This window comes from Corythoichthys intestinalis, chromosome 1 (assembly GCF_030265065.1).
Source record: "Corythoichthys intestinalis isolate RoL2023-P3 chromosome 1, ASM3026506v1, whole genome shotgun sequence".
Lineage (NCBI taxonomy): Eukaryota > Metazoa > Chordata > Actinopteri > Syngnathiformes > Syngnathidae > Corythoichthys > Corythoichthys intestinalis.
Window position 1 is genome coordinate 58,419,503 of NC_080395.1, and position 26,318 is coordinate 58,445,820.

Sequence of the window (26,318 nt, forward strand, 5' to 3'; positions counted from 1 at the left end):
GAGATGAGGGGAATACACTCTCATTCCAGCAGAAATATGATCATAGAAATGCTTTTCCGACGAACCGCTGCAATCCAGCCATCCGTCGTACCTTCGTGATCTGATATTTGGGCCTCCATGCAGGAAAACGGTGAAAAGTGAGTCCATTTTTCCTAACCCCTTTTTTTGTCGTAGGAGACGCTGTTGCACCCGGTAACGCAACAATAAGCACCCATATTTTCTTTCTAAAACACCGAAAGAGTTAGCTTAGCACTACCACACGTTACAATCCGCATTGACTCTGCCGGCCCGGAAGTGAATTATATTGCCAGCATGGAGGCGGGTCCAAACAATGACGTAGTACGTCCCATTCCCTATTGCTTAAGAGCAGCTATGACACCACTTCCTTTGGCGCAGAACAGACTAATAACAATATGTATGCACTGAACACATGTGATCTCACAGCAGTGAGACACAAGGCTCTGCTGCTCTCACAGTTCCATATTAGTGCGGATGTGAGCGGCGTTCAAAACCTCTTTCATGAGTTCAGAATTAGAGCTTTTCTGACAAAACTGCAGATAAAGCCATAGGCTAAAAACACTATTTTAAAAAAAAAATGTAAATAAAACCTTAATAGCGGGAAACTATCCAACCTGGCAACCCAAGCTGCCTGTCACGGCTGTGCTGTTTTAGCAAATACGACTGCATGGACATACTCTAGGGGAGACAGGTCTCGTTACCCGGTGTTTACTCCCAAAGCTTTTATTTATAGTGGCGAACAAGCATTCTTTTACATTCAGTTTGACTCTCAATATCATCAAAAGGTGCAAAATAAGCAAGTTACATCACAAATGTACATGTGCAACATGAATATTGCGTAAATAAATGCTTAATAACATGGGGGAGACAATAACGGTGAGAGAGCGGTGTGCAATTGAGTTGAGCACAGCCACATGGTAGGCTGTGTGTGAGGATAACTTTCCTTCATGTGTGTCAATCACCAAACGTAAGTACATATTCCTTTTTTTATAGAATATTTTTGGTGTTTACTTTGGAATCGCTGCATTCACAGCCATTTGTAACGTTTCACGCATGTGCAGAACCGCTAAGTTGCAATTTCTGATGGGGTGCAAAATCTGACAGAACACCGGCCCAGTACCAACATTTAAGTGAATTTTACAAATAGGTCCGTAACGACACAGATTTTAAATTGAATATGAAGATCAATCTGACACAGATTCAGTGCTAAAATGTATAAAATAATTGCTGTCTGTGGTTCTATATCGACTCTGTCAATAAAAGCTTGCAGCTATTATTGGGGCGAAGAAAGAACATAACAAAACTTCATTTTTTTGGAACCATGAGTGTGATTTCAAAATGTTGAATTATGAACTATAAACTGAACAGTTCATTTTGAAATGTTTGAATTTCAATTTGAAATAGTTCATGTAGAAAATTAACTTTACCAACACTGCTAATGCCAGTATTACTGTATGCCCCTTTCCCACTGAAACTAGTGGGTCAACGCGCGTTTTTTCCAAGCCGATGCAACCCACTAGCAATTGGCATTTGGCACCTTTCCCATTGACAAAAAAAAGCTTTTTTTTTTTTCTCCACCCGTTTAACACCCCACCTCAGCCGTGCGTAAGGTTACGTGACGTCAGCACGCTAAGATGCACGTCGACAAGTGCGACCGAATTCATTCAGTTCAAGGAAGTAAACAATGCAGAGCAACATGGAAGCCTCCTTTCTCCACGGATGGAAAGGAGCTGGCAGGTCTCATCATCTTTCCAATGCTGGGACATGCTACTGGCTCCTTCTTCTACTAGCTTTGTTGTGCGCATCGACGTAACTACGGTTGTGGGGCGTGTTAAATGGGAGGCGACTGGCACGTTGTTATGACGCATCACGTAAGAGTCTACGTCACCACGTAGATTAGGGTGTTGACTGTTGACCCGGGGTTTTGCTTTCACACTGCATGACGATCAGAGCCGAGGTGATTTTTAACGCGGGTAGCTTGGTGGGTTGATTGACACGGGTCGAGGCGGGTCGCTGCACCTTTCCCACTGCCACCAAAGCCGATTGTTAGGGGGCTGACATGGGTTTTTTGGCCAGTGGGAAAGGGGTATTAGAGGTTATTAGAGATTCTAGTGTCTGTATACAACTGCAATGTTGGTTCATCTATTTTAAAAAATAAAATTTGTGTTTATTATGTCCTAGGTATTTCAAAAAAATAATAAATCGAATATAGACATTGAAATGTTTGACATAACCTCAATTTAGATATCAATCATTTAATTCCATCCAAATTGATTTGAGTCTGCAGCTGGAAGAGAAAATGAATCTGTCTAAACCCTCAAATGAACATAGCAGGGATGTGGTGCCATTTAATTGACTTTTGCAACCTGCGATCATGTTCATTCTTGACTGCTGAGCTTCTTTGTGGCTAAAAATTGCAGTAAAATGGAAAAGGAAGACAAACTGGATCGTACGTATATAGTATCAGCTCATGAATGAAGGGAAATGGTAAAAGTAACTTCCATTTAACCATGGAGGAGGATAATCCTAAACTAGCCCATTTACCATATGAGTACAATGGATAAGAATAATTAATCATTTTTATTTTTATTTTTTTTTTTGTTCTTTTAAGAGGTGCCCGTTAGTATAGGTCAATTGTGAGCAACTTATAGATTTCAAAGATAGCTCTCCAAAGGTCAGTTGATATCGTCATGATTTGGAAAAAAAAAAAAAAACATGAGTATGATTAACATTAGGTCAAGATTTAGCGGAGGAAAAAATGTCAGAGCCATATAGCATACTCTGTATACTGTAGATGGGTAGATCACTTTGCATAATTGCAATATTAAATATTTCAAAATCCATCAACATTATGATTGATTCTCTTTTGGTATTACCTTGACTGTCAGTGAAAGGTGTGGTGACTAACTTGACTTCCATGAACTCAGTATGGGTTCACTTCTCATTCAGCTAACGCAAATGTGAATAGTTGACTGTCACTATACAAGCCCCATGATTGACTGCAGGTTTTGTCTTTCAGTTGAGGTCAGTCGGGATAGCCTCAGACTCCCTGTAGCCCTGAACATGATAAGAAATATTGAAAAAGGATCGACTGCTGTAATGCATGTTAAATCTTAATTATATGTAAATCAGAGAATATGGACAAAAGAGATGATCCAACTCCCATTTTCAAATTTTTACTTTGTAATCCCGGTTGTATCTTTTATCATGAACAGTAGTTACTGTACCTCCAAAGAAGTCCAACACAATCATTTCTGAGATACTGACATTTGTGTTGTTGTTTTTCACTGACCATCTTTCTATACACTATCGAAATAGAAACCCAAACGGTAATGGATGAGGTGGTGGGGTGGTGTTTGGCTTTGTGGGACCCAGTATGTGTATTGTCTGTAATTGAAAGGAAAACTAAACATTTGTAAGAACACTTAGAAACAACGACAGGGTATTTTGACTCAAGATTGTGTTTTAAAATATGGAAACATAAATACATAAACGCAAGCAAATTATGCATACGGTTTCTGAGGAGCTAAAAATAAGCATGCAGTCAGGATAGGAATATCAAGACAGGCAACAAGCATTAAAAAACTTCAATCAATCAATCATTGATACGCAGTGCAGAATGCTCGGCATTTTTAATAACCCCATTACAGTGGCATAAAGCGCATCTTTGATTGGCGTCTGATTTTAGAACAAAGCTTATCTTTCACCAATGGATTTAACTACAAAAGAAGGTATGCATCGTTTGAGTTACGGCCTGCTCTTCTAACCAAACTGTGGTGCATATCAATCAAAATCAGAACACAGTGATTGAGTGCAAGTCTATCTTATTAAAAAAATATATATAGAAAAAGTGACGATATGATTTTATTTGTTCATTTACAAATATAAAATATTATTTTGCTAAAATGCTACTAAAAAAATAACCACTATTCTCCCCACGTATAGCAAAATATATTGAGATTACAGATACTTGCTGAAGGTTGTCACTCAAAGTCAAAGAAAGCTCATGAGAAGAATAACAATGAAACTGAAAAAAACAGTTTTAAACTACTGTGCATTTCACAATGTCTGCTTGTTATGCTGCAGGTGAATTCTGCGTAACTCTCTGAGGTGCCCCTCACCACTTTATAAAAAAGTAATATCTCTGTTTGGACATGTAGAGGTCATTGAATTTAGGAGGTTTGAAATGATAATATAGCTGCTGCTGCTGCTGCTGCTATCATCAAACTAAATATATAACTTCTTAATAGAATATCACAACCTCACTCTGTGAATGAATATGACTTTCTTTGAGTGTAGGTTCTAGTCTTGGGTTTTGGTTATAACGATACACAACAGTTGAACGTTTTTCAGTTTTCCCACCCATAAAATGAGTTTTTATATTGAATTTTCATACTACGTTTTAGAAGCAGCCATTTTCCAGGGTCGTTATTTTACATTATTAAATCCTTGGATAACATTTGTTATCCATTTTCTATGTGGTGGAGCTGGAGCTTCTACCATGTGACTTTGGCCATGATGCAGGCTACTTGATGGACAGTCAATCACAGGGAAATGAGAGAAACAACCATTCACATGCTCATTTACACATAGAGACAATTTAGGGTCTTCATTTCACCCAACACACGTTATTGGAATGTGGCGAAAAGCTGGGGTACATAGGGAAAAGTGCGATGGTTTGTATCGTTGTTTTGTGTGATTTGGCATCAGGTATACAAACATGACAAATAATTGTTAAAGTTCCTGGTGGCATACAGTTGATATAAAATGTTTCCAACAAAAAAATAATGTGGCAATGTCATTCACCATTCTTCCCCAAACTCCTCTCCCCAAATGTTTTTTCTCACAAGAGGGTGGTTAGTGTGTCACTTTGTTTGCCGCCCTGAAATGTTGGACATTTGAATGTCGTCATCTCTTACTCCAAGGTTGTAGTGAGCCGAATGACCAAAGTTTAGATCCAAGGGTTCACTGTTGTCCAGTCGGAGAACTACAAAAAAAACACATTTTTTTAAAAAAGGGTTGATTATATATCGGCACAATAAAACTATTACAAGCCTGGAGATTATTTTCTGAAGGCACTCTTACTGCAAAGATATCGCTTGTTATCTCATCAGTTGCATTTCTGGTGAATGTTTTTACTGAACAGAGATCATAGTTGTCTTGGAAGGTTAAAGGTAAATGGGTTGTACAGCTGAATATTTCAAATTGAACCCTGTGTGCACAATTGAGTTTATTGCTATTGATGGTAAAATGGTGTATACTATACATTATACTTTGCAAGCAGCTATATTTCAAGTTGTCTTGTTGGGACTAAAGAAGTTAATCCATTAGATTATAACTGAACCGACGTAATATTCTTTTGATCCATGCTCCTTGTTTAAAGTTGCAAATGTCAAGAATTTAAAGATAGACAACATGCTGTTTGCAGACCCTTTTTTCTTAAATGAGATCTTCCAAAATGAAGTTCCTAGTTTTCCTGCAAAATGTTTTATACTTAAATAATGTGCCATTTATTTGGTGACTATTGGGTCTTTAAATTGAATACACTGGCCTTTAAAAAGTCTTCAAAAGCCCTACACTGGATTTCTCTAAATGTACCCCGATAGGAGGTGACTATGCGCCGGATCCAGCGTCAGTTCGCCAGATCCACATAGCAATCACACTTGCTGAACGTCAGAGCGCTAGATGCAGCGGAAATCATAAATCTGACAGTCCAACCACTGCTAGCTGGTGACTGAGCACCGGATCCGGTGTCAGCTCGCCAGATTCACATAACAATCACGTCTGCTGAATGCCAGATGTGGCCGGGATCATCAATCTGACAGTCCAAATGATAGGTTACACACTGTTCCAGGGCAGACCGTGCAGACCGGAGGTGTTAAAAATCTGAATTTTAATGGCCGACATGTGACGTCACAACAACGTGCACCCTTAAGGCGGGCGCTGCGTCATTAAACGGGATATCATTCAGGATTCAGGACACGTCAACTGGGCGTCAAAAACTTTTATGGTAAGTGCTTTATTTAAGGTCATAATCACGGTTTGAAGTCCCTTTTTTCTTAAATGAGATCTTCCAAAATGAAGTTCCTAGTTTTCCTGCAAAATGTTTTATACTTAAATAATGTGCCATTTATTTGGTGACTATTGGGTCTTTAAATTGAATACACTGGCCTTTAAAAAGTCTTCAAAAGCCCTACACTGGATTTCTCTAAATGTACCCCGATAGGAGGTGACTATGCGCCGGATCCAGCGTCAGTTCGCCAGATCCACATAGCAATCACACTTGCTGAACGTCAGAGCGCTAGATGCAGCGGAAATCATAAATCTGACAGTCCAACCACTGCTAGCTGGTGACTGAGCACCGGATCCGGTGTCAGCTCGCCAGATTCAGATAACAATCACGTCTGCTGAATGCCAGATGTGGCCGGGATCATCAATCTGACAGTCCAAATGATAGGTTACACACTGTTCCAGGGCAGACCGTGCAGACCGGAGGTGTTAAAAATCTGAATTTTAATGGCCGACATGTGACGTCACAACAACGTGCACCCTTAAGGCGGGCGCTGCGTCATTAAACGGGATATCATTCAGGATTCAGGACACGTCAACTGGGCGTCAAAAACTTTTATGGTAAGTGCTTTATTTAAGGTCATAATCACGGTTTGAAGTCCCTACTTGACTGTTAAATAAGTTATTCAAGCACGCTTTAATAAACTGGCCAGAGTATTCAAGTGATCTGCAATGTCTGCAAGTTAAGTAATTCAAAATTTGTTGCATGACAACATATGGAAGGAGAAAGCATTTACTCTCTGTTGCTGAAAATGTTACAATACTATTATTCAAACTGAGCTCCTCCTCCTTGTGTTTGTGTATATGTGTCACTGCCTTGATTACACAGATGGGTGAGCCTAGGACCAGGTGCCGCTGATCATCGTCAGCAGCTTACTTAAACTGGTCCTAGGCCTCACATCATCGCCAGAACAACAACTCACCTACGTGACATTCGGCTAACAAATAATCTTGTAATCTTGATACTGAGCTCATTTTTGTTTTTGTTCCCTAGATCCTTTACTGCTTGCCTGCCAGAACGCCTGCCTGCCCTTTTACCTGTTCTATCACTAAACTCCCCACCGGATTCTTCGGACACTATCTGACACTCCCTCTCATCGTGCCAGTTTGCCTCTGTCCCCCGTTACCCCAGAACCTTAACAAATACAATATGTTGTTTATAGTCAAAAAATGGGTCATTAATGTAGAGTTGCTTGTTCCAAATAAAATATTTTGTGAAAAAACAATGTTTTATTGTTATGGTGCATTAGGCAAGGCAAATTTATTTATATAGCACAATTCAACACAAGGCAATTCAAAGTGCATCACATGAAGATCGTAAAAATCACATTTAAATCAATACAACGTAAAAACCAAGACAAAAGATCGCATTTAATCACAAATAGAATAAAAATAAATAAATAAAAATAAAACAAAAACTACTACTAATAATAATAATTGAAATCAGCAATGGAGATAAGCACAAGAGGAATAGAAAGCAGGTAGATTGAAATATATAGCCAGTTATGGATATGCAGTGCTAAACAAAAGCGTTTTTAGCCCTGATTTAAAAGAGCTAACAGTTTGAGCATACTTCAGACGTTCAAGTAACTTGTTCCAGAGGTGAGGAGCATAATAACTAAATGCTGCCTCACCCTGCTTTGTTCTTGTTCTTGGAACATGCAGAAGACCGGCATTAATATGTTAGCATTAATAAATGGCATGGAAAAGAAGTGTTGTCATTGCTTTTAATGGACAAATTTAATTTGCAATATCAACTCATTACAGTATGATACATTGAACAAAACGGACCCCAAATTTAATACTGAAAATGGTTTTGATACAAATCTAGCCCAGATTGGTTAACGTGTGCCATATCTGGGCCATATATACTGTATTAATGTAATGTCTGCTACTTTGGACAAGTTCTGGCCCAAAACTGGTTGCTCATCCGGCAAGTGACTCCCTACCGAGTTTGGGCCATTGTTCAAAAAATACACTGGGGCGAATCTTTTCTAAATTGTTGTATCCGTGTTGCCGAACGACTGCCCCAAAACATCACTGCTCTAGAGGAGATCTGCATGGAGGAATGGGCCAAAATACCAGCAACAGTGTGTGAAAAGCTTGTGAAGAGTTACAGAAAATGTTTGGCCTCCGTTATTGCCAACAAAGGGTACATAACAAAGTATTGAGATGAACTTTTGGTATTGACCAAATACTTATTTTCCACCATGATTTGCAAATAAATTCTTTAAAAATCAAACAATGTGATTTTCTGGGGGGTTTTTTCCACATTCTGTCTCTCATGGTTGAGGTTTACCCATGTTGACAATTACAGGCCTCTCTAATATTTTCAAGTGGGAGAACTTGAACAATTAGTGGTTGACTAAATACTTATTTGCCCCACTGTATGTATTCCGGTACTGCACAGATTTAACGGGACAGCATGTTCCTTTGTTCTTTTCTATTCTGTCCGTAGTATTTATTAGACTTTGACAGGAAGGTTAGGCAAGTACCGTAATTCTATTAACTGACATTTTTTGCATAAGTACATGGCAAGGATTTGACAAATTGTAAATTACTATGGTACAATACATGCTGCTATTCTAATGCTGAAGGGAGCTTATTACAGGTTTGCCTGCGTGTGAATTTGTGTGTGTGTTTTCAGGTCCAGTTTCAAAATTCCATTAAACTGTAATGAGGACATCTTTCTAAAGAAGATAAGCCTAAATTATAAATGATGTTTATAATTTATAATTTTGTTGTCATTGTGGTTGTGAGCATGTGCCGTTGCCCGTTGTCAGACACTTATTCCGATTAAGTCTATAACAAAACTGATTGTGTTACGACCAGCCAACATACTCTGTGCCCCCCACCATCAGCCTGTACAATGGCAGTTTAGTTTTCAGTAGCTACTTTGTTTTTACAGTATTTGCGGATGAGGATAAAAACAACAACAAATGTTGTCACTTTATCCTACAAAAAGACACAGTTAAAAAACAAGTAAACACTTTATCCTAAAAAAGACACAGTATATTGTATATCTGTTCCTTTCTAAAGATTTTTATTATTATTCATTTATTCATCTTCCGAGCTGCTTATCCTCACAAGGGTCGCGGTGGTGCTGAAGCCAATCCCAGCCAACTATGGGCAGTAGGCAGGGCACACCCTGAATTGTTTGCCAAGCCAATTATTATTATTATTCTAAAAAATAACAAATAAACAAACTCTTCTGTGTAATATTTGCTACTGTGACACTTGAATTTTCCCCCAAAGGTCAGTAGAATATTATTTATCTTACCTGGGTCAGAGGGGAAAACCTCAACAAGTTTCCTGTGTGAGAAACCTTTCATGTGTCTCCTTTTCAAGATGATGTATGTCGCCAGTCCTACAATGGACACTACCATAGCCGTTCCCAATACAGCCCCCCATGCTTCATTCCGTTTGTTCCTGCTGGTCTCAGATGTCAAACCTTTATTAAAAGATAGAGAATGACGAGTTAGAAAGGAAGAATTTTTTTTGTGTGTCATTTTGTCTAACATGCTTTGAAGATTCACCACTGAACGACATCTGCAGTGGACTCCCATCATCCTATCTACGTATTCTGAATAATAAACTCATGCTCATTCATGCTGCTCACAAACAAACACAAGTGACCATCTTGTCCATCCATCCATTTTCAACACTGCTTATCCGTGTCAGGGTCGCTGGGTGCTGGAGCCAATCTCAGTCGACTTCGGACGTAAGGCGGACAGCACTTTAAACTGATCGGCAGCCAGTTGCAGGGCACATCACAGAGACAAACGACTATTCAAACTCACAATCACACTGCCCTTGAGTGAGAATCAATCCAACGCCACCTGCGGTGAAGTCTGATGAATATCATTATGTTATTCATTCAATGTAAATTATTTTGCTGAGAATCATAATACATATAATAATTAAGATATTGCTTTACCTACCCCCCTGTAGTAATAGAAAGAAATCATTCACATGGGGAAATGATAATAAAAATGGTTTCATTAAATTACTGATTTCATTTTTTTTTTTTCTTGCTCCCAAATTTAAAAAATGTTGAGTTATTTAACCAGTACGTTTTCTAAATAATTCATTCATTCATTCATTCATTCATCCGTAACACTTTAAAATAAGGGTCCCTTAATTATTAATAGTTAATGCATTTTTAGACAATAACTAATGTTTAAGTAACATTCCAATAATTAATAAAATTGCTTTTCTAACATGTATTAACATTAATTAACATGAGTTAATGCATTAGCTAATGCATTAGTTAATGCATAACCAGACAGTAGCCTAATGGTTTGGTAAAATTAAAAATAAATATAGGCCTATATAGGGTTAGGGGTTTGGGTTTAGGGTTTGTTAACTTAGCATATATAATTTCTTAGTTAAGGGACACATGTGCTACACTTTACAATAAAAGTCCAAAAAGCATTCAGTAGTGGTTAATAAAGGTTAAGCGGGGGAAACTTAAGCATTTATAATTTTTTAGTTAAGGGACACATGTGCTACACTTTACAATAAGAGTCCAAAAAGCATTCAGTAATGGTTAATAAAGGTTAAGCGGGGGAAACTTAAGCATTTATAATTTTTTAGTTAAGGGACACATGTGCTACACTTTACAATAAGGGTCCAAAAAATATTCAGTAATGGTTAATTAAAGTTAAGTAATACATATGAGGTACATTCACGTGAAATAATACCATACTTGAGGTTAGGTTAGCAGCACCCAAGGACTCACAGAGCAATGTTTCTCATTTTAAAATAAAAATCACTTACTAGTACCAGTATACATTAATAACTATTTATTAATGCTCTAATGTATATGTGAATTAATGTTAAGTAATGTATTATTTATATTATAACCTAACCTTAAGTATGGTATTATTTCACGTGAACGTAAACGTCATAAGTATTACTTAAGCTTAATTAACCATAACTGAATGTTTTTTGGACCCTTATTGTAAAGTGAAGCACACGTATCCCTTAACTGAGAAATTAAAAATGCTTAAGTTCCCCCCTCTTAACATTTATTAACCATTATTGAATGCTTTTTGGACCCTTGTTGTAAAATGTAGCACATGTGTCTCTTAACTAAGAAATTATAAATGCTTAAGTTTCCCCCGCTTAACCTTTATTAACCATTACTGAATGCTTTTTGGACTCTTATTGTAAAGTGTAGCACATGTGTCTCTTAACTAAGAAATTATAAATGCTTAAGTTAACAAACCTTACCATAAATCCTAAACCCTAACCCTATATAGGCCTATATATTTTTTTTAATTTTACCAAACTATTACTTACTGTCTGGTTAAGCATTAACCAATGCACTAACTAATGCATTAACTCATGTTAATTAATATATTAATAAATGTTAGATATGCAATTATATTAATTATAGTAATGTTACTTAAACATTAGATATTGTCTAAAAATGCATTAACTAATGTTAAACTAGAAAACCCAGCAAAGGCCAAATCGGCCTTTCCACAAGACAAATACTCCTAATATTCCCATATATGAATGGCTCTTGTCTGTCGGACAACGACTTTACAATTTAAAAGCACTTGGGTCATTTTGGCCACCTCCGGGTTTTTCCGGGGTAGAGGCCATATCAGCCATTGCTTGGGACTATTAGGAGTACAAGAATTCTCCGGGACTTCTAGTATTAAGGGACCCTTATTGTAAAGTGTTACCCATTCATCTTCTCTGCTGCTCATATTTACGAGGGTCTTGAAGATTTAAGGGGTGCTGGAGCCTATCCTAGCCAACTATGGACAGAAGGCGGGTCCACCTTGAATTGAACCTACCACATATACATTACTCATTATGTCAGTCAACCCCTTCCTAGGTTTTCCTCTAGCTCTCATGTCTGGCAGCTCCATCCACATTGTCCTTCCACCAACACACCCACTATCTCTCCTCTGATCATGTCCATCGCCATCAAAGTCGTCTTGCTCAACCTTGTCTTAAAAAACATCTAACCTTGGCTTTCACTCTGATGAGCTCATTTATAATCAAATCCAACCTGGTTACCTGTCTCATGAACCTTTCCCTTCATCATTACGGCGACTTCTATCATACGAGGAATGTGATTTGATCAAATGGTATAAAGTACTACACCCTTCCAAGCTCTTCTCCCTGAATAGTGTCATTCTTGGTCCTCCACCTAATTTGTGCACACCTATTGTGTCTTTTTGGCTAATCTTCATTTCTTACTTTCCAATGCATCTCTGCCGCTTTCTTCCCTCTACTGGTGATCACATTATCACCTGCAAACATATCATGGTCTTTGGGGATTTCAGTCTAAACTCATGTCTGCTTATCCATCACCATTGCAAATAGTAAGTGTTTAGAACTGATTCCTGATGCAGTCTCACTGGAAGATAAGACATACCACATATTCTAGTCTGTTGCTGTGAATAGCTTAAACTGTAGTGATCTGAAAGCTCCCCCTTCTGACCATCTTTTTTAAAAGCCCCTAACACGCATCCTTCTCATCAGAAGAGCTGCGTTCGTTGGTTTGTACACGATTTGCTTTTATCGGGATTTCCAATTATACAAACGTGCCTGAGCTCTCACTCAGTCTGTCTATATTGTGCTAAGCCATTGTTACGTCAGTTTACCTACAGCAACATTGACTGAACATAAAATCTTACTATATGTATACTGTATGTGTGTATGAAGATACGTCGGTGCCACCCTTAACATGTTAAATTTATATGGAATATTTGAGTAAACTTCACAGATATTTTCTTGTCATAGTCCCAATATTAAGCCATTACATTATGTTTAAGGCATCCTATCTCTCTCTCTCTATGGATATACTTTACCTTCCTCCGCTCATTTGACTTTTACCCACAATAGCTATATTTCCACTGGGCCCATGTTGGCTAATGGCACCAATGGTAGGAGTTCCATCAACTGAGCCGTGACCAATCGGATAAGAAATTATTAGGATGAATGCGCATAATTGTTTGGCAAGGTTTTATGTCGGATGCCCTTTCTGATGCAACCCTTTGCATTTAGGCTTGGCATTTAGGTACAGGCCAGGGACTGGATGTGTGCCCCCACAGTGATGCATTCTTAAAGTGAAAATCTGCTTGCCAATTAACCACTTTGGTCCAGGCTGAGCAATCTTTAATCTACAGACTAGACGAATAGATCAAACATTGGTGTGAATTTTGATTTGCGAAATCATTCCTGACACACTTTGTATTGACACTAAAATCTTTAACCGTAGTGCAAACGTGATTTCGCAACAGTTTAGTCACTATCTGTCTGGACAACAATTATGTGCATAAACCCACACGGAAATGTCCAAAGAAGACTACTTCCCTGAAGGCATCAACCTGTGGTGTTCCGTTTAATCGGACGGTTTATAGCACTTTAAAGGGAACCTCGGACTTAAAGACTTGTAGGCGCTAATAAGCAACAATTGTTCTCTTTTACTAAAATATGTTATTACAAACGTATAAAATATTGCGATTGATTTAAAATTGTATAATATTGAGTACATGTTTTGATCTACGGAGGGCGCCATGTTTTATGGACGCTTGGGGTGATTATGTAGATTGTCACTGACACTCAACTAATACTACCAAGTTACTGCAATTCTTTCTACGCGGCGAGACATCCAACACATGCGCTCTTCAGTTAAAAGCGTCGAGTACCTACGATTTGTGTTTTCATTGAGTCTTTCATTACCTTTTCAATGCCTCAAAATACTTTTTGCATGTGTTTCCCTCTCATACTTTTAGGCAAAGTGTTTTCTTGTATTATCTTTAAAGCAGATTGTTGATCTGTTGACCACATTAGTCACATAGCACATTTATACCACCCTAATTTGATATTACTACGTTGAAGTATTTTCTTAAGGCATCTTTAGTATATTCTGTTTGTATGCATCTAAATAAAACAAGCTGAAAGCGCACGGTAGTAATTTGGGTGTCAAATCCGCCTCTTGTCGGACATTTTGTCGGTTTAGGACATTTTGGCAGAGCACCGGTTTTGTCTACTGTCGTCTCGTCCTGTCTTTCCTGTTCATTTTGCTATTGCTGCTCATTTTGTGAAATATCGACAGGGCTATCAGGCTCATTAATGTTCCTCTCCGGTTCGAAATGAAAGAGTTGAACAGATGACATGTTAATCATAGTCATATGCTACACAACAACAATGGCGACCTACTAGTTAAACAAATTTTACAAACTGTATAAAAATGAAAAAATCGAGGGGTTTTAATATCAAATTATTTTAACTCATGATAACATTCATCTTTTAAGAATCACAAGTCTGTCTATCCTTGGTTCCCTTGAATTGACGTCCAATTTATTTCAACTGGGAGGGGCTGGCAGTGAATAATCGTTACCTACTTTCGACATCAATGGCAACCAATGATTGAAATATATCCATCCCTGACATCTAAGCACAAAAGACTTAACACACCCCTATGTAATACCCGAGCTAACTGAGTGAATGCCCTACAGAAGCTCAACGTCTCCCAGGAACATAGACCCGCAGCTAATCATGTGCCGTCACCGCCCTGCGACGTCAACAACAATGTCGACCTATTAGTTAAACTAATTTTACAAATTGTATAAAAACGAAAACATCAAGAGGGGTTTCAATATCAAATTATTTTAACTCATAATAACGTTTATGTATCTTTTAAGTACTACTAGTCTTTCTATCCGTGGATACCTACAGTGGGGCAAATACAAAGTATTTAGTCAACCAACAATTGTGCAAGTTCTCCTACTTAAAAAGATTAAAGAGGCCTGTAATTGTCAACATGGGTAAACCTCAACCATGAGAGACAGAATGTGGGGAAAAAAACAGAAAATCACATTATTTGATTTTTAAAGAATTTATTTCCAAATTAGAGTGGAAAATAAGTATTTGGTCACCTACAAACAAGCAAGATTTCTGGCTGTCAAAGAGGTCTAACTTCTTTTAACAAGGTCTACCGAGGTCTAACGAGGCTCCACTCGTTACCTGTATTAATGGCACCTGTTTTAACTCATTATCGGTATAAGAGACACATGTCCAAAAGTCACACTCCAAACTCCTTTATGGCCAAGACCAAAGAGCTGTCAAAGGACACCAGAGACAAAATTGTATACCTGCAACAAATTGGGAAGACTGAATCTGCAATAGATAAAACGCTTGGTGTAAAGAAATCAACTGTGGGAGCAATTATTAAAAATGGAAGACATACAAGACCACTGATAATCTCTCTCGATCTGGGGCTCCATGCAAGATCTCACCCCGTGGCGTCAAAATGATAACAAGAACGGTGAGCAAAAATACCAGAACCACACGGGGGGACCTAGTGAATGACCTACAGACGGCTGGGACCACAGTAACAAAGAATACTATCAGTAACACAATGCACCACCAGGGACTCAAATCCTGCACTGCCAGACGTTTCCCCCTGCTGAATCCAGTACACGTCCAGGCCCGTCTGTGGTTCGCCAGATAGCATTTGGATGATCCAGAAGAGGACTGGGAGAATGTGTTATGGTCAGATGAAAGGAAAATAGAACTTATTGGTAAAAACACAGGTTCTTGTGCTTGGAGGAGAAAGAATACTGAATTGCACCTGAAGAACACCATACCCACTGTGAAGCATGGGGGTGGAAACATCATGCTTTGGGGCTGTTTTCTGCAAAGGGACCAGGACGACTGATCTGTGTAAAGGAAAGAATGAATAGGGCCATGTATCGAGAGATTTTGAGTGAAAATCTCCTTCCATCAGCAAGGGCATCGAAGATGAGACGTGGCTGGGTCTTTCAGCATGACAATGATCCCAAACACACAGCCAGGGCAACAAAGGAGTGGCTTCGTAAGAAGCATTTCAAAGTCCTGGAGTGGCCTAGCCAGTCTCCAGATCTCAACCCGTTAGAAAATCTGTGGAGAGAGTTGAAAGTTTGTGTTGCTGAACGACAGCCCCAAAACATCACTGCTCTAGAGGAGATCCGCATGGAGGAATGGGCCAAAATACCAGCAACAGTGTGTGGAAAGCTTGTGAAGAGTTACAGAAAACCTTTGGCCTCCGTTATTGCCAACAAAGCGTACATAACAAAGTATTGAGATGAACTTTTGGTATTGACCAAATACTTATTTTCCACCATGATTTGAGAATAAATTCTTTAAAAATCAAACAATTTGATTTTCGTTTTTTTTTTTTTTTTCACATTCTGTCTCTCATGGTTGAGGTTTACCCATGTTGACAATTACAGGCCTCTAATATTTTCAAGTGGGAGAACTTGCACAATTAGTGGTTGACTAAATACTTATTTGCCCCACTGTATAAACCTCAAAGTATATTGTGTTATACTGAATGTGAATCCCATTATGTGATTAACCTTGATTTTATTTGAAATTGTCCATATTGTATGCAATTTACCAGAAAGAAAAACAGGATTTTAAAAATGCCCTGCACTCAAAAGCATTTGCCCCATTGATTATTCTAATTACCCAACCCAAAGGTTTGGGGTTCATTCCCCACCACAGTGATGATGGTAAAGTAAGCAAGTTACCGATCGGCACTTCTGCAGCGATATGAGTACGTGAATGAGGAGAAAGTGTCAAAGCACTTTGAGTACCTATACATATGAAGGCTCATAGTTACCTTTTCCACTTTCATGCACTATAAATCGTTTTTTGGACTATAAGGCACACATGCCAGTAAATTGCACCCACTAAATTTGACAGGAAGAATTTATTTGTTGTACTGGACTAAACACAGAGGTGGGTAGAGTACCCAAAAATTTTAATCAAAATATTTTTAAGTAGTGATCTAAAAATTCACTCAAGTACAAGTAAAAATGTTTAAAAAAAAAAAAAAAAAAAAAAGTTATAAAGAATAGTCAAGTAATGAGTAACTTTGTGAGTAACTGCTTACAGTATGATATTTTTTAAACAATGGTCACAGCACAACATAATCTATATGAACTGTCATTATTATATTGTACCTAACCTATTCCATGATATATTAGACCCCAAAAAAAAAAATCTCATTCAATCTAGAAAAATAAAATATTACCTTTCCAAGGAGCAAGCATGTCCTCTAGTGGAGAAAAAACATTTCCCACCATGAATTGAAAACAAGACTATCGGTGTTAAATAAATCGCTGCCAAATAAAAACTGGGAGAAAGGTTCAAACAAATCCGCGCTTTCGAGTAAGGTTGACTCTATGTCACATGGTTTAATTTCAACAACGCTTTGGAGATGCCACGCAATTTAAGAGGTCGGCGTGATGATATGACTTTTGACTGTATTGGTGCATCTGATTTATATAATGGAGTCATGTGATTATTGCTGCGACATCTCATTGGTGAAACTGGTAGAGCCACTGTCAGCATCTCTGGCAAAAGTAAGTCAAATCTAATTTGTAGAATAACATGGAATGGAAAAATGTAACAACTCCAGTGTAGCCCATAGTAGCGGAGTAAGAATAGCGTTTCGTCTTCACAAGTCTACTCAAGTAAAAGTTAAAAGTACGCGTGGTAAAAGTACTCTTAAAAGTACATTTTTTTCAACAACTTACTCAAGTAAATGTAATGGAGTACATGTAACGTGTTACTACTACCCACTTCTGACTAAACACTGCATGTATCCACATTGTATTTCGGTCAAAATTCAACAATAACCATTTTAAACACTATTAATTTGTGGGCTTTTTTCATTGTCAATATATATACTAGAATGTCTTTAAATACTGTATTTAAAGTGGTTTTGTACACCTATGTAAAGACACGGCAGGTATCATTCTAGCTCTTTGGTTGTTTTTTTTTTTTCTTTTTCCATTAAAACAGTGGAACATTGTACCTATTTGGTACAAGGTTATAAAAGAACCCTTCAGACAACGTAAGAACTTGAAACCTAACCCGAAGCTTTTTTTCTTTAGAGAGAAGGGTTGTTTGTCCTCAGCCTGTGGAAATCTAAATTGATGTAGGTTGAGGAGTTGGGGAGGAGCAACTAAATAAGCAATGGTGATATCTACTGTATCGTTTTATACAATGAGTTTTGAGTTTCTGTTAAAATGCTAACCTAAAACTGGTCTTTTGTGGATTATATTACTGGTAAATTTCCCTTGTCCTGCTTCAGACTGTTACAAAACCAAAATAATAGAACTGCCTCCTTATGCAGCAACAACAAAAATATTGTTGCTACAAACACAAAATATGAACTACTCACTCAAAAAAAAAATGGGGTGTTGAACTGACATAAAAAATTATGGAAAGAATTTGCACCTGATAATATTGCTTTCCTTCAGCATTTAGCAATTGTGCCTTTTTAACATAAAGCACACATGTCTAGCCAACATTCGGCCCTCATGTTGAGCGAACATAACGCACTCTTGTTTAGCCAACATAAGGCACTCCTGTTCACCCCAAAAAACATGTTGAACCGACATTAAAGAAATACATAATTTGCACCTGATTAGATTACTTTCCTTCAGTATTTAGCAATTGTGTTCTTTTAACATAAAGCACACATGTTGAGCCAACATAAGGCACAACTAGGGCTGTCAAATTTATCGTGTAAATGGGCGGTAATTAATTTTTTTAATTAATCACATTAATCACATTAAAATATTTAACGCATGCACGGAACGACCCACTCACGCATTGCCGCAAACAGACTACTATGGCGCCGTTTTACGTATATACAGACCTAAGAGGCAGTGACAAGTGAGTGGAGTGGATACCGTCATTCATTTGGACCGTGCTTTTAATTGCCAAAAGCTTTGACATCTTTTCCACAACAATTATAACTATTGAAGCAAGCGACGTGGGGAACAAATGACAGGAGTTGATCTTTTTCTTAACACCCTGCATTGTCCACAACGCAGAGAAGATATAGCATTTGCAGCCACCACACACAGTCATGGTTGTCCCACTTCCCATTATGCATTTGGGCAGAACAGTTAATTCACTACAGTATCAATTACTGAAAGCTCAACAAATTCACAGTAGTCACAATATATAAACTCACATTTATCCTTTAAGAATCTATCCGTGGATCCCTTTCACAGAAAAAATGTTAATAATGTGAATGCCATCTTGTGGATTTATTGTTATAATAAACAAATACAGTACTTATGTACAGTATGTTGAATGTATATATCCGTCTTGTCTTATCTTTCCATTCCAACAATAATTTACAGAAAAATATGGCATATTTTAGCGATGGTTTGAATTGCGATTAATTACGATTAATTCATTTCTAAGCTGTGATTAACTCGATTCAAAATTTTAATCGTTTCACAGCCCTAATTTTAACTTAAATGGCCATCAATGGCATCAATTTATATATGCCTCAATGGAATCCAGTACATTGGCATCAATAGTAGCGACATTCATGATAGTCGATGGCATGGATGCACATAGCTGTCAGTGGTATTGACTTACTTAGGCGCCAGTTCAATGTCAATGGGCTGTAATGGCAAGTGGTCAAAAATCACAACCACCTATGTTTTCCTGTCATTGAAAATGAAGGGAAAATGCTTGCCATTAAAAATGAATGGAATTCCGGTCATTTTGATATTTAAACTTTGCCTTGCAAAGCACCATGTAATAAAAAAAATCACTTTTCACAAACAAAATGATAATTAAATGGTGATTGGCTGTACCAATGAGGTGTCATTTATTTTTTCAGGGAGTTGGCAACCCTACTTTTAAATCTCGCGAGAAATGACAAGACTATTGCAATTGGTTGGAAAGGCACGTTAACATTATGTTGCATCAACATGATCTGATCTAGCTACTCATTCATTGTTCATGTTTATGTATGGACTGCATTATTTAATCATGCTCACCTTGGAAACATAATGTGTTCTTGCTGAAAATGCACATTGTCTTTTGGTGAACTTTGCAACCTAACAGAGTCATTTTTTGTGTGTGTGTATAGCTACACCCACAAGTGGGTCTTTTTTTTTTTTTTTTTTTCTACTCGATCTAGGGTCATATTTTTATTTTGTCAGTAACCTCAAATGCAGTTTGTGTTTGGACAAAAGTTCATGTGTCATAAACATTGAAATTGTAAAATAGCTAAGTTCTCCAAGACATGGGTCTGAGTGCAGAATTGAATGTGGACTGTACAGTTTAATTCAATGCCAACTTGACTTTTGAATATAATATAAATCTTAAAAACAAAGCAGAATGATTTTTAGGGTTCAGGTAGTTAACAAGCAACTATACTTTGGCAGGAAAACATGCAACTCTACCTCTCTCTGAGCTGCTCCCTGAGGATGCCTGTTTATCTGTCAAGTTGCCTGCAGGTGTTTCAGGAGCCATAGTTGCCACACTGGTGGTTTCAGGAGATAACAGGTTTGGTGATGAGGATTTTGGAGCTGTTGTGCTAAAATCTGTTGCTGCTGCTGCTGTTGTCCCAATAGTTATGTCGTTTAATTCTGTTACATTGGTTGACTCTGTATTATTCCGTGATGGTGATGTTGTGTTTGCTGTTGCTGGTATTGCTGCTGCTGCTGCTGCTGTTGTTGTGTTCTCATTTGAGTTAAGGATCCATGGTGCCGAGGTGGTGCTGTTGTCTGAATGTTTGTCATTGGAAGGATCAGGGGATATGGTCGAGTTTTGATCCAACAGACCAAGATCTGGGGTTGCTGGAAGTGTTGTTGAATTGATAAACTCTTTCCCATTTTGGGTGATATTGTTTTGTTTTGATTCTGTGTTTGTAATGTTGGTCTTCCCATCTGACAGTTCAAGTTGCACTGTTGTGGCATTTGGAGATGTGGGAGGCTTGGTAGTTATGGCAACCTGCGGATCCTCTGCCGTTTTATTTTCACTCTTCTCTCGACTGTCCACGTTATCATCTTCGTTATGTAAGAAGGTGTTTAAGTCATTGCTTGTTTCCATACCAGACACGTCACCTTCCTGTCCATTTTCTCCTCCCTCTTCAGCAAGGAGGTTTTGCTCACGCAACCAACTTGGATCAAATGTGTGGTTTGGAGGAGCCGTTGCATTTTGGAGTAATACCAAGTCAAACGTATGAACCAATAACAGCAGGAGTATTGTGATGCTGAAAGTTCGTTCCATTTATTCTTTATGAAAGAGAAAGAGACAGAGAAATCCACATCACTTTCAGTTAGAATAGGTTCAAAGAAAAAAACTGTGTATTTGTATTAGGGCAGTATCACTTGTTAATACTCATTTACAAACGGACTATAAATCTTTTGTGAAATAACATACTTACAGAAATGCAAAATAAGCATACAGTTTGTTGCCAGAGAGATGATACAGTTTTACTTATTTCATGAGTTACTTAGGTTCTTCACATCTCTAAATATCAAGTGGTGGATTGCTAATGGATCCTCAAAGCACAATTGAGCTGCTAAAATGTGCTTAAAATTAAAAAAAGAAAATACCAAAACTTGTGAAATACACAGAAGATGTATTCTCTTAAATCACATTTAGTAATATGTCTAATAAACACCATCTAGCCTCTGATAATGTAGTTATCACATTGTACTCATAGATCAGTCCTATGCATACTTATAACAGTTTTCTACAATGCTTTTCATCATTAGGGTTGCACACCAGTTGGTGCTTATCCCAGTTGATTTTGGCAACAACGCAAAGTGGCACCCCACTGCAAGCAGGATGTGTCATCTCAAGGGATTTCTAACAAGTTGAAAAAGAAAGTGACAACTTCTAACTAATCACCAGCCAATTGCATTCCCACAATTTTTAAGATGATTTTAAAGGGTTTTCCTAGTGTTGTCCTTGCCCAGATGGGAAGTCTAGTCGAGGCAATGTTGTTGATTTTAGTGGACTGTGGGACTGTGAAGCCGTTTGGGACTCAATGGTGATTAAAGTCTAGACAAATAAAAACTTGACTAATCATTATCCTGACAATGTTTGCCTTTTATATTTCACCAATGTATTGCCAAGCCTCAAGCTGCATGCATTGGAGGTGGAACCAGACTGGTGTGTCTGCATTCCATTTCCAGGCTTCAAAATATCATGTTTTGAAAATCAAATGTTAAATGAATCTATTTTTAAGTCTGCTATTATGTGAAGACACATTTAAAGCTCCACCTGTATTTTTTACCAGCGGTGAAATGTATGCCCCGCTGGCTCTAAGTGTCCTACAACCCTCTGCTGTATATTTTGCCTCTGACCATTGGCACTTAGTGGGCTGCCTGATGAAAAGATGTTCAACCCCGCAGGCCTCCTCTAGTGTAGTGCATAAAATCTCCCTCTGTGCCAGGACTTTGTAGTCTCATAGACACACTCACCATGTAAATATGCTGAACCTGTAAGCACAACTACTCAAGATAAACTCCTGGGGCCCTATTAAATATAGACCACTGATGTGTATAAATAATAATATAGTATAATGATATAATATGAATAATATGGGGGTGCCATCGAAACGTCTCGCACTGGAAATCATTTGGACTAGAACCGCGACTGCACACCACTGTACTACAACTACATGACCCAACATTGCCAACTATTATTCTTATTTTCAAGTTTTTGTTGAAAATATAATGCTTTAAAAACAGTGGAATTCTGAATTTCAGAGAAGGAGATGGTTCAAACAGGTATTTGCTGTAATGAGGCACAATTCACATGTAATGTCAGTTAGAACTGGTTTCAAAGTCACCAGCCTTTTGTTGTCAGGATGGGGATTTACGTGACGTCGTGGGGTTGTGTTTCATCACTTTTTTCCATCCATTTTCTGTAACGCTATTGTTCTCATAAGAGTAAGGAATGAGATGGTGCCTATCCCACCTGACTAGTATCTATCTCTAGCTATTTCAATGGAACCCCTGTCCATCAGTATGGCAGTTGATGTAGGGAGCCAAAGGCAAGGCACAGGCCATCACACTGAGCTAAGACGTCTCACAACGTCCCAAACGTGTAACCAAAGCAAGAAGAAGTGACCCCCTCACCACCACCACCCAACAAAAAAAAGTTAAATGTAGAAATTGTTAACAAAAAACTAAGTAACAAAACTGTTATATAATTAAAGTCCCTAAAGAAGTGTGCAAATTGTCTGGACACATCCTTAATAGTGTACCTCAAGACCATGTGGTGTTTCAACCCTTATTACATCATTAATCTCAGTGGGGAAAGGCCCACTAGAGTTGATCAAATCCTAGTTGTGTCCAGTAATCAATTACTCAATTCTATATTTGTTACAGTCAGAATCATAGATAATACCATATATTTATAACATGTAATGGTTGTATCATTTAGTTACCTACCAAGCATATGTATATGTTACAGAGATGTATAATCTGCGTTAAACCCCAATATATTGTAGAGTGTATCCCTAAATCTTTCTCTGCGAAAATGTAGCACAAAAATAAGAGGCACATGTGCTATTCAGCTGTAATGCCATTTGACCGTTTTACTTTTTGAATCTACGTTCACAAACTTCTGTACAATATAAAAAATGTACCGGTAAGCACACCAATAGTTTGATTGTTGTCGCAGTATTAAATTATTCCTTCAAAGCATTTCTCTATTCCAACGATATGTTTTTCCTACTGTGACTGGATAGCTTCATTAAGTACCATGCCATGCTTCTCAGTGCATATCCGAGCTTTCTCACAAAAACCCTTAAATTGCAAATGCAAAAATAATTTAAAAAATAAAAACTGAAAAGCAATTTTCACACTGCACAGTGTGATTTATGTTGCTGTACTATACGTAGTACTAAAATGTCTATGTACTGTATGATGAGGATGTTTTGAAAATTCATTTAAACAAATCAGCCTGATGATTACGCATCCAGCAGTCAACCCTTACCTTATTCTCAGGCTATGTCAGAGAAGAGCAGGAACTCAAGCAAGAAGTGTTTTCGCAGAGTGAACAACCTGAATGTTTCAGTTCTCACCCGGCGAGAAGAGTGAGCACTCATGCAAGGAACAACCTGCTCAACCTGCTTCTCACCAGTAATGACACACCCTCAACCAAATGTAGTCTCATGATGTCAAATAAATAGATATTGATTAAATAAGTGGTTCAGGAAAGAATAATAGTTCCCCCCATAAAACATTATTCTTCTGAGCTGTTCAATATCAAATTTGATTTAAATAATTTTCATTTCCCAAGTTCCAAGTGATACCTGAGTCAATTCTCCCAGTGGGTGGAGCTTCTGCCAAAAATACATGTCTCCTGAGTATCCTCCCGCCCCACACACACACACACACACACCTTTGAGACAATAGCAGCGACCACTGTCACCATAACAACACAAAGGTCCCTGAAAAGCTCAGATTTCATCTGTTCACCTTTGTCTGTGGTGTACGTATACTGTATCAGTCTAAGCATGACTTTGGGGACTAAAGCACTCAGTGTCAAATGAAGTGTGATTGTTGTTGTTTCAAATCTGGTAACAGCATCATGATGTGGCTGAAATGAGATTCTAGTGCTTGAGACAAGCGGATGAGTTGGCACTCAAGGATGCTGAACGTTTTTGAAAAAGAAGCTTGACGCATTTATTGTCTTTTCTTCCTGAGGAAAATGAACATCTCAAAACAGCAGTGGACGTGCTGTTCTAAGCATAGATACCGTATGGTTACTGTTTTCCTTGTTGCCAAATTCACACAATACAATACAATGCAAACAAAGGAACCACTCCTTAGGTGGAGTCACATTCATGAAATGTGAAACATGATATTATGAAATCAAGCACAATCATAACAGGACAAACATTATACTTCTGCCACGTTTATTCATGAATATAAGTTAGTGAGGGAAAATTAGCTAATCCTTACTTTTATCCAGTGTTGTCACAGATTACTTGAAAAAGTAATGTAATTACTGATTACACCTCAAAAAAGTAATCTAGTTACTTTACTGATTACTTTATTATCAAAGTAACTGAGTCATTTTAAAAGTAATTTATCAGTTACTTTTACCAATTTTTCTCCCTTTGCCGCCTCAACATAAGAATGATAACAGAAAAATGTCATCACATAAAAATTGAATTACAGATAATTGAATTTAAAGGGCAAGATCAAAATTTTTCACATAAGGCTTGATCTTTGAGTTAGCGGAGGTTTAATTAGTCGATGGAGTTGATTTCAACCACCATTGACTCGCGCTGGCTTAGCCACTCAGGAGCCCTGAAACTAAAAAAAATTGACAAACTGCATGGAATTAGTTGAAATCAACTCCACTAACTAATTAAACCCCGCGAACTCAAAGATTAAGCATGTCATGTCGTAAATTCTGAATTTGGGGTTAGGGTTTAGGGCAGGGGTGTCCAAACTTTTTGCAAAGGGGGCCAGATTTGGTGTGGTAAAAATGTGGGGGGCCGACCTTGGCTGACGTCATTTACGTGGAACAATATATTTAAGCAAATTTTAGCAAGCCATTCCGTGTGTCACATTTGCTTTATTTATTTATTTATTTTTTTAATTAATAATTTCAACAATCTCGCAACTAGCGTTTGTGGCGTTCCCTTTCGACTCTCGGGATCTTGCGGATTACTGCTGCTGTGAAATTAAACTAGCTTCAAGTTGCTTCAGTTTCTCGCTGCGTATCTTCCCTGTAATCTTGTCGTACATATCAGCGTGTCTTGTTTGGTAATATCGCCTCACATTAAACTCTTTAAAAACAGCGACTGTCTCTTTGCAAATGAGGCAGACACAGTTGTTGCGTATTTTAGTGAAGAAATAGTCCTATTTCCACCTATCCGTGAAGCGTCGGCCGTCGCAGTCAGCTTTGTTTTTTGTTGTTGATCGTTGCCATTTTAGAAAATTGGAAGTCAAGGGTCACATGGGGTAATGTTGCTTAGAGGGCTGCTGCCTTTTAGTGGGTAAATGAGGAGAAGCATTTAATGTGTAAGCAGTACTGCTGACCAATTTAATAAATCTGTGTGCGGGCCAGACATTATTGATCCTCTGACAGAGGCTGGGGCCGGATGAAATTTGACCACGGGCCGCATTTGGCCCCCGGGCCGCACTTTGGACATGTCTGGTTTAGGGTTAACTGCGTATCAGTGCCAATATAAAACAAAGCAAATTGACTGCACAATAATCAACAACACACAAATGAATTGCACAGTGCAATAAACACAGAGGTCGGGGCGGGCGCGAATGCGCGCGCACAACCTGGAAGTACGTTGTACACACACGCGGTCACTTTGGCCACAAAACGTGGTGGCAACTAAGCACTTTATACTCAATCAGACTTACAACACATCAACAAACAAGTCACCTCACGGGATAAATATGCAACACGAA

The 26,318-nt window shown here is 38.1% G+C and overlaps 1 protein-coding gene across 1 annotated transcript; it reads right to left on the reverse strand.

Moving 5' to 3' along the window:
- Window positions 1-725: 725 nt before the first annotated feature.
- muc15 (mucin 15, cell surface associated) lies at window positions 726-23,977 on the reverse strand. Its single transcript, XM_057837552.1, has 4 exons — window positions 23,875-23,977; window positions 20,322-21,155; window positions 9,368-9,538; window positions 726-5,005 (listed from the first exon to the last, which is right to left on the reverse strand). The coding sequence occupies exons 2-4, from the start codon at window positions 21,148-21,150 to the stop codon at window positions 4,884-4,886; spliced, it is 1,122 nt and encodes a 373-aa protein (XP_057693535.1). The 5' UTR covers window positions 21,151-21,155; window positions 23,875-23,977; the 3' UTR covers window positions 726-4,883.
- Window positions 23,978-26,318: the final 2,341 nt, after the last annotated feature.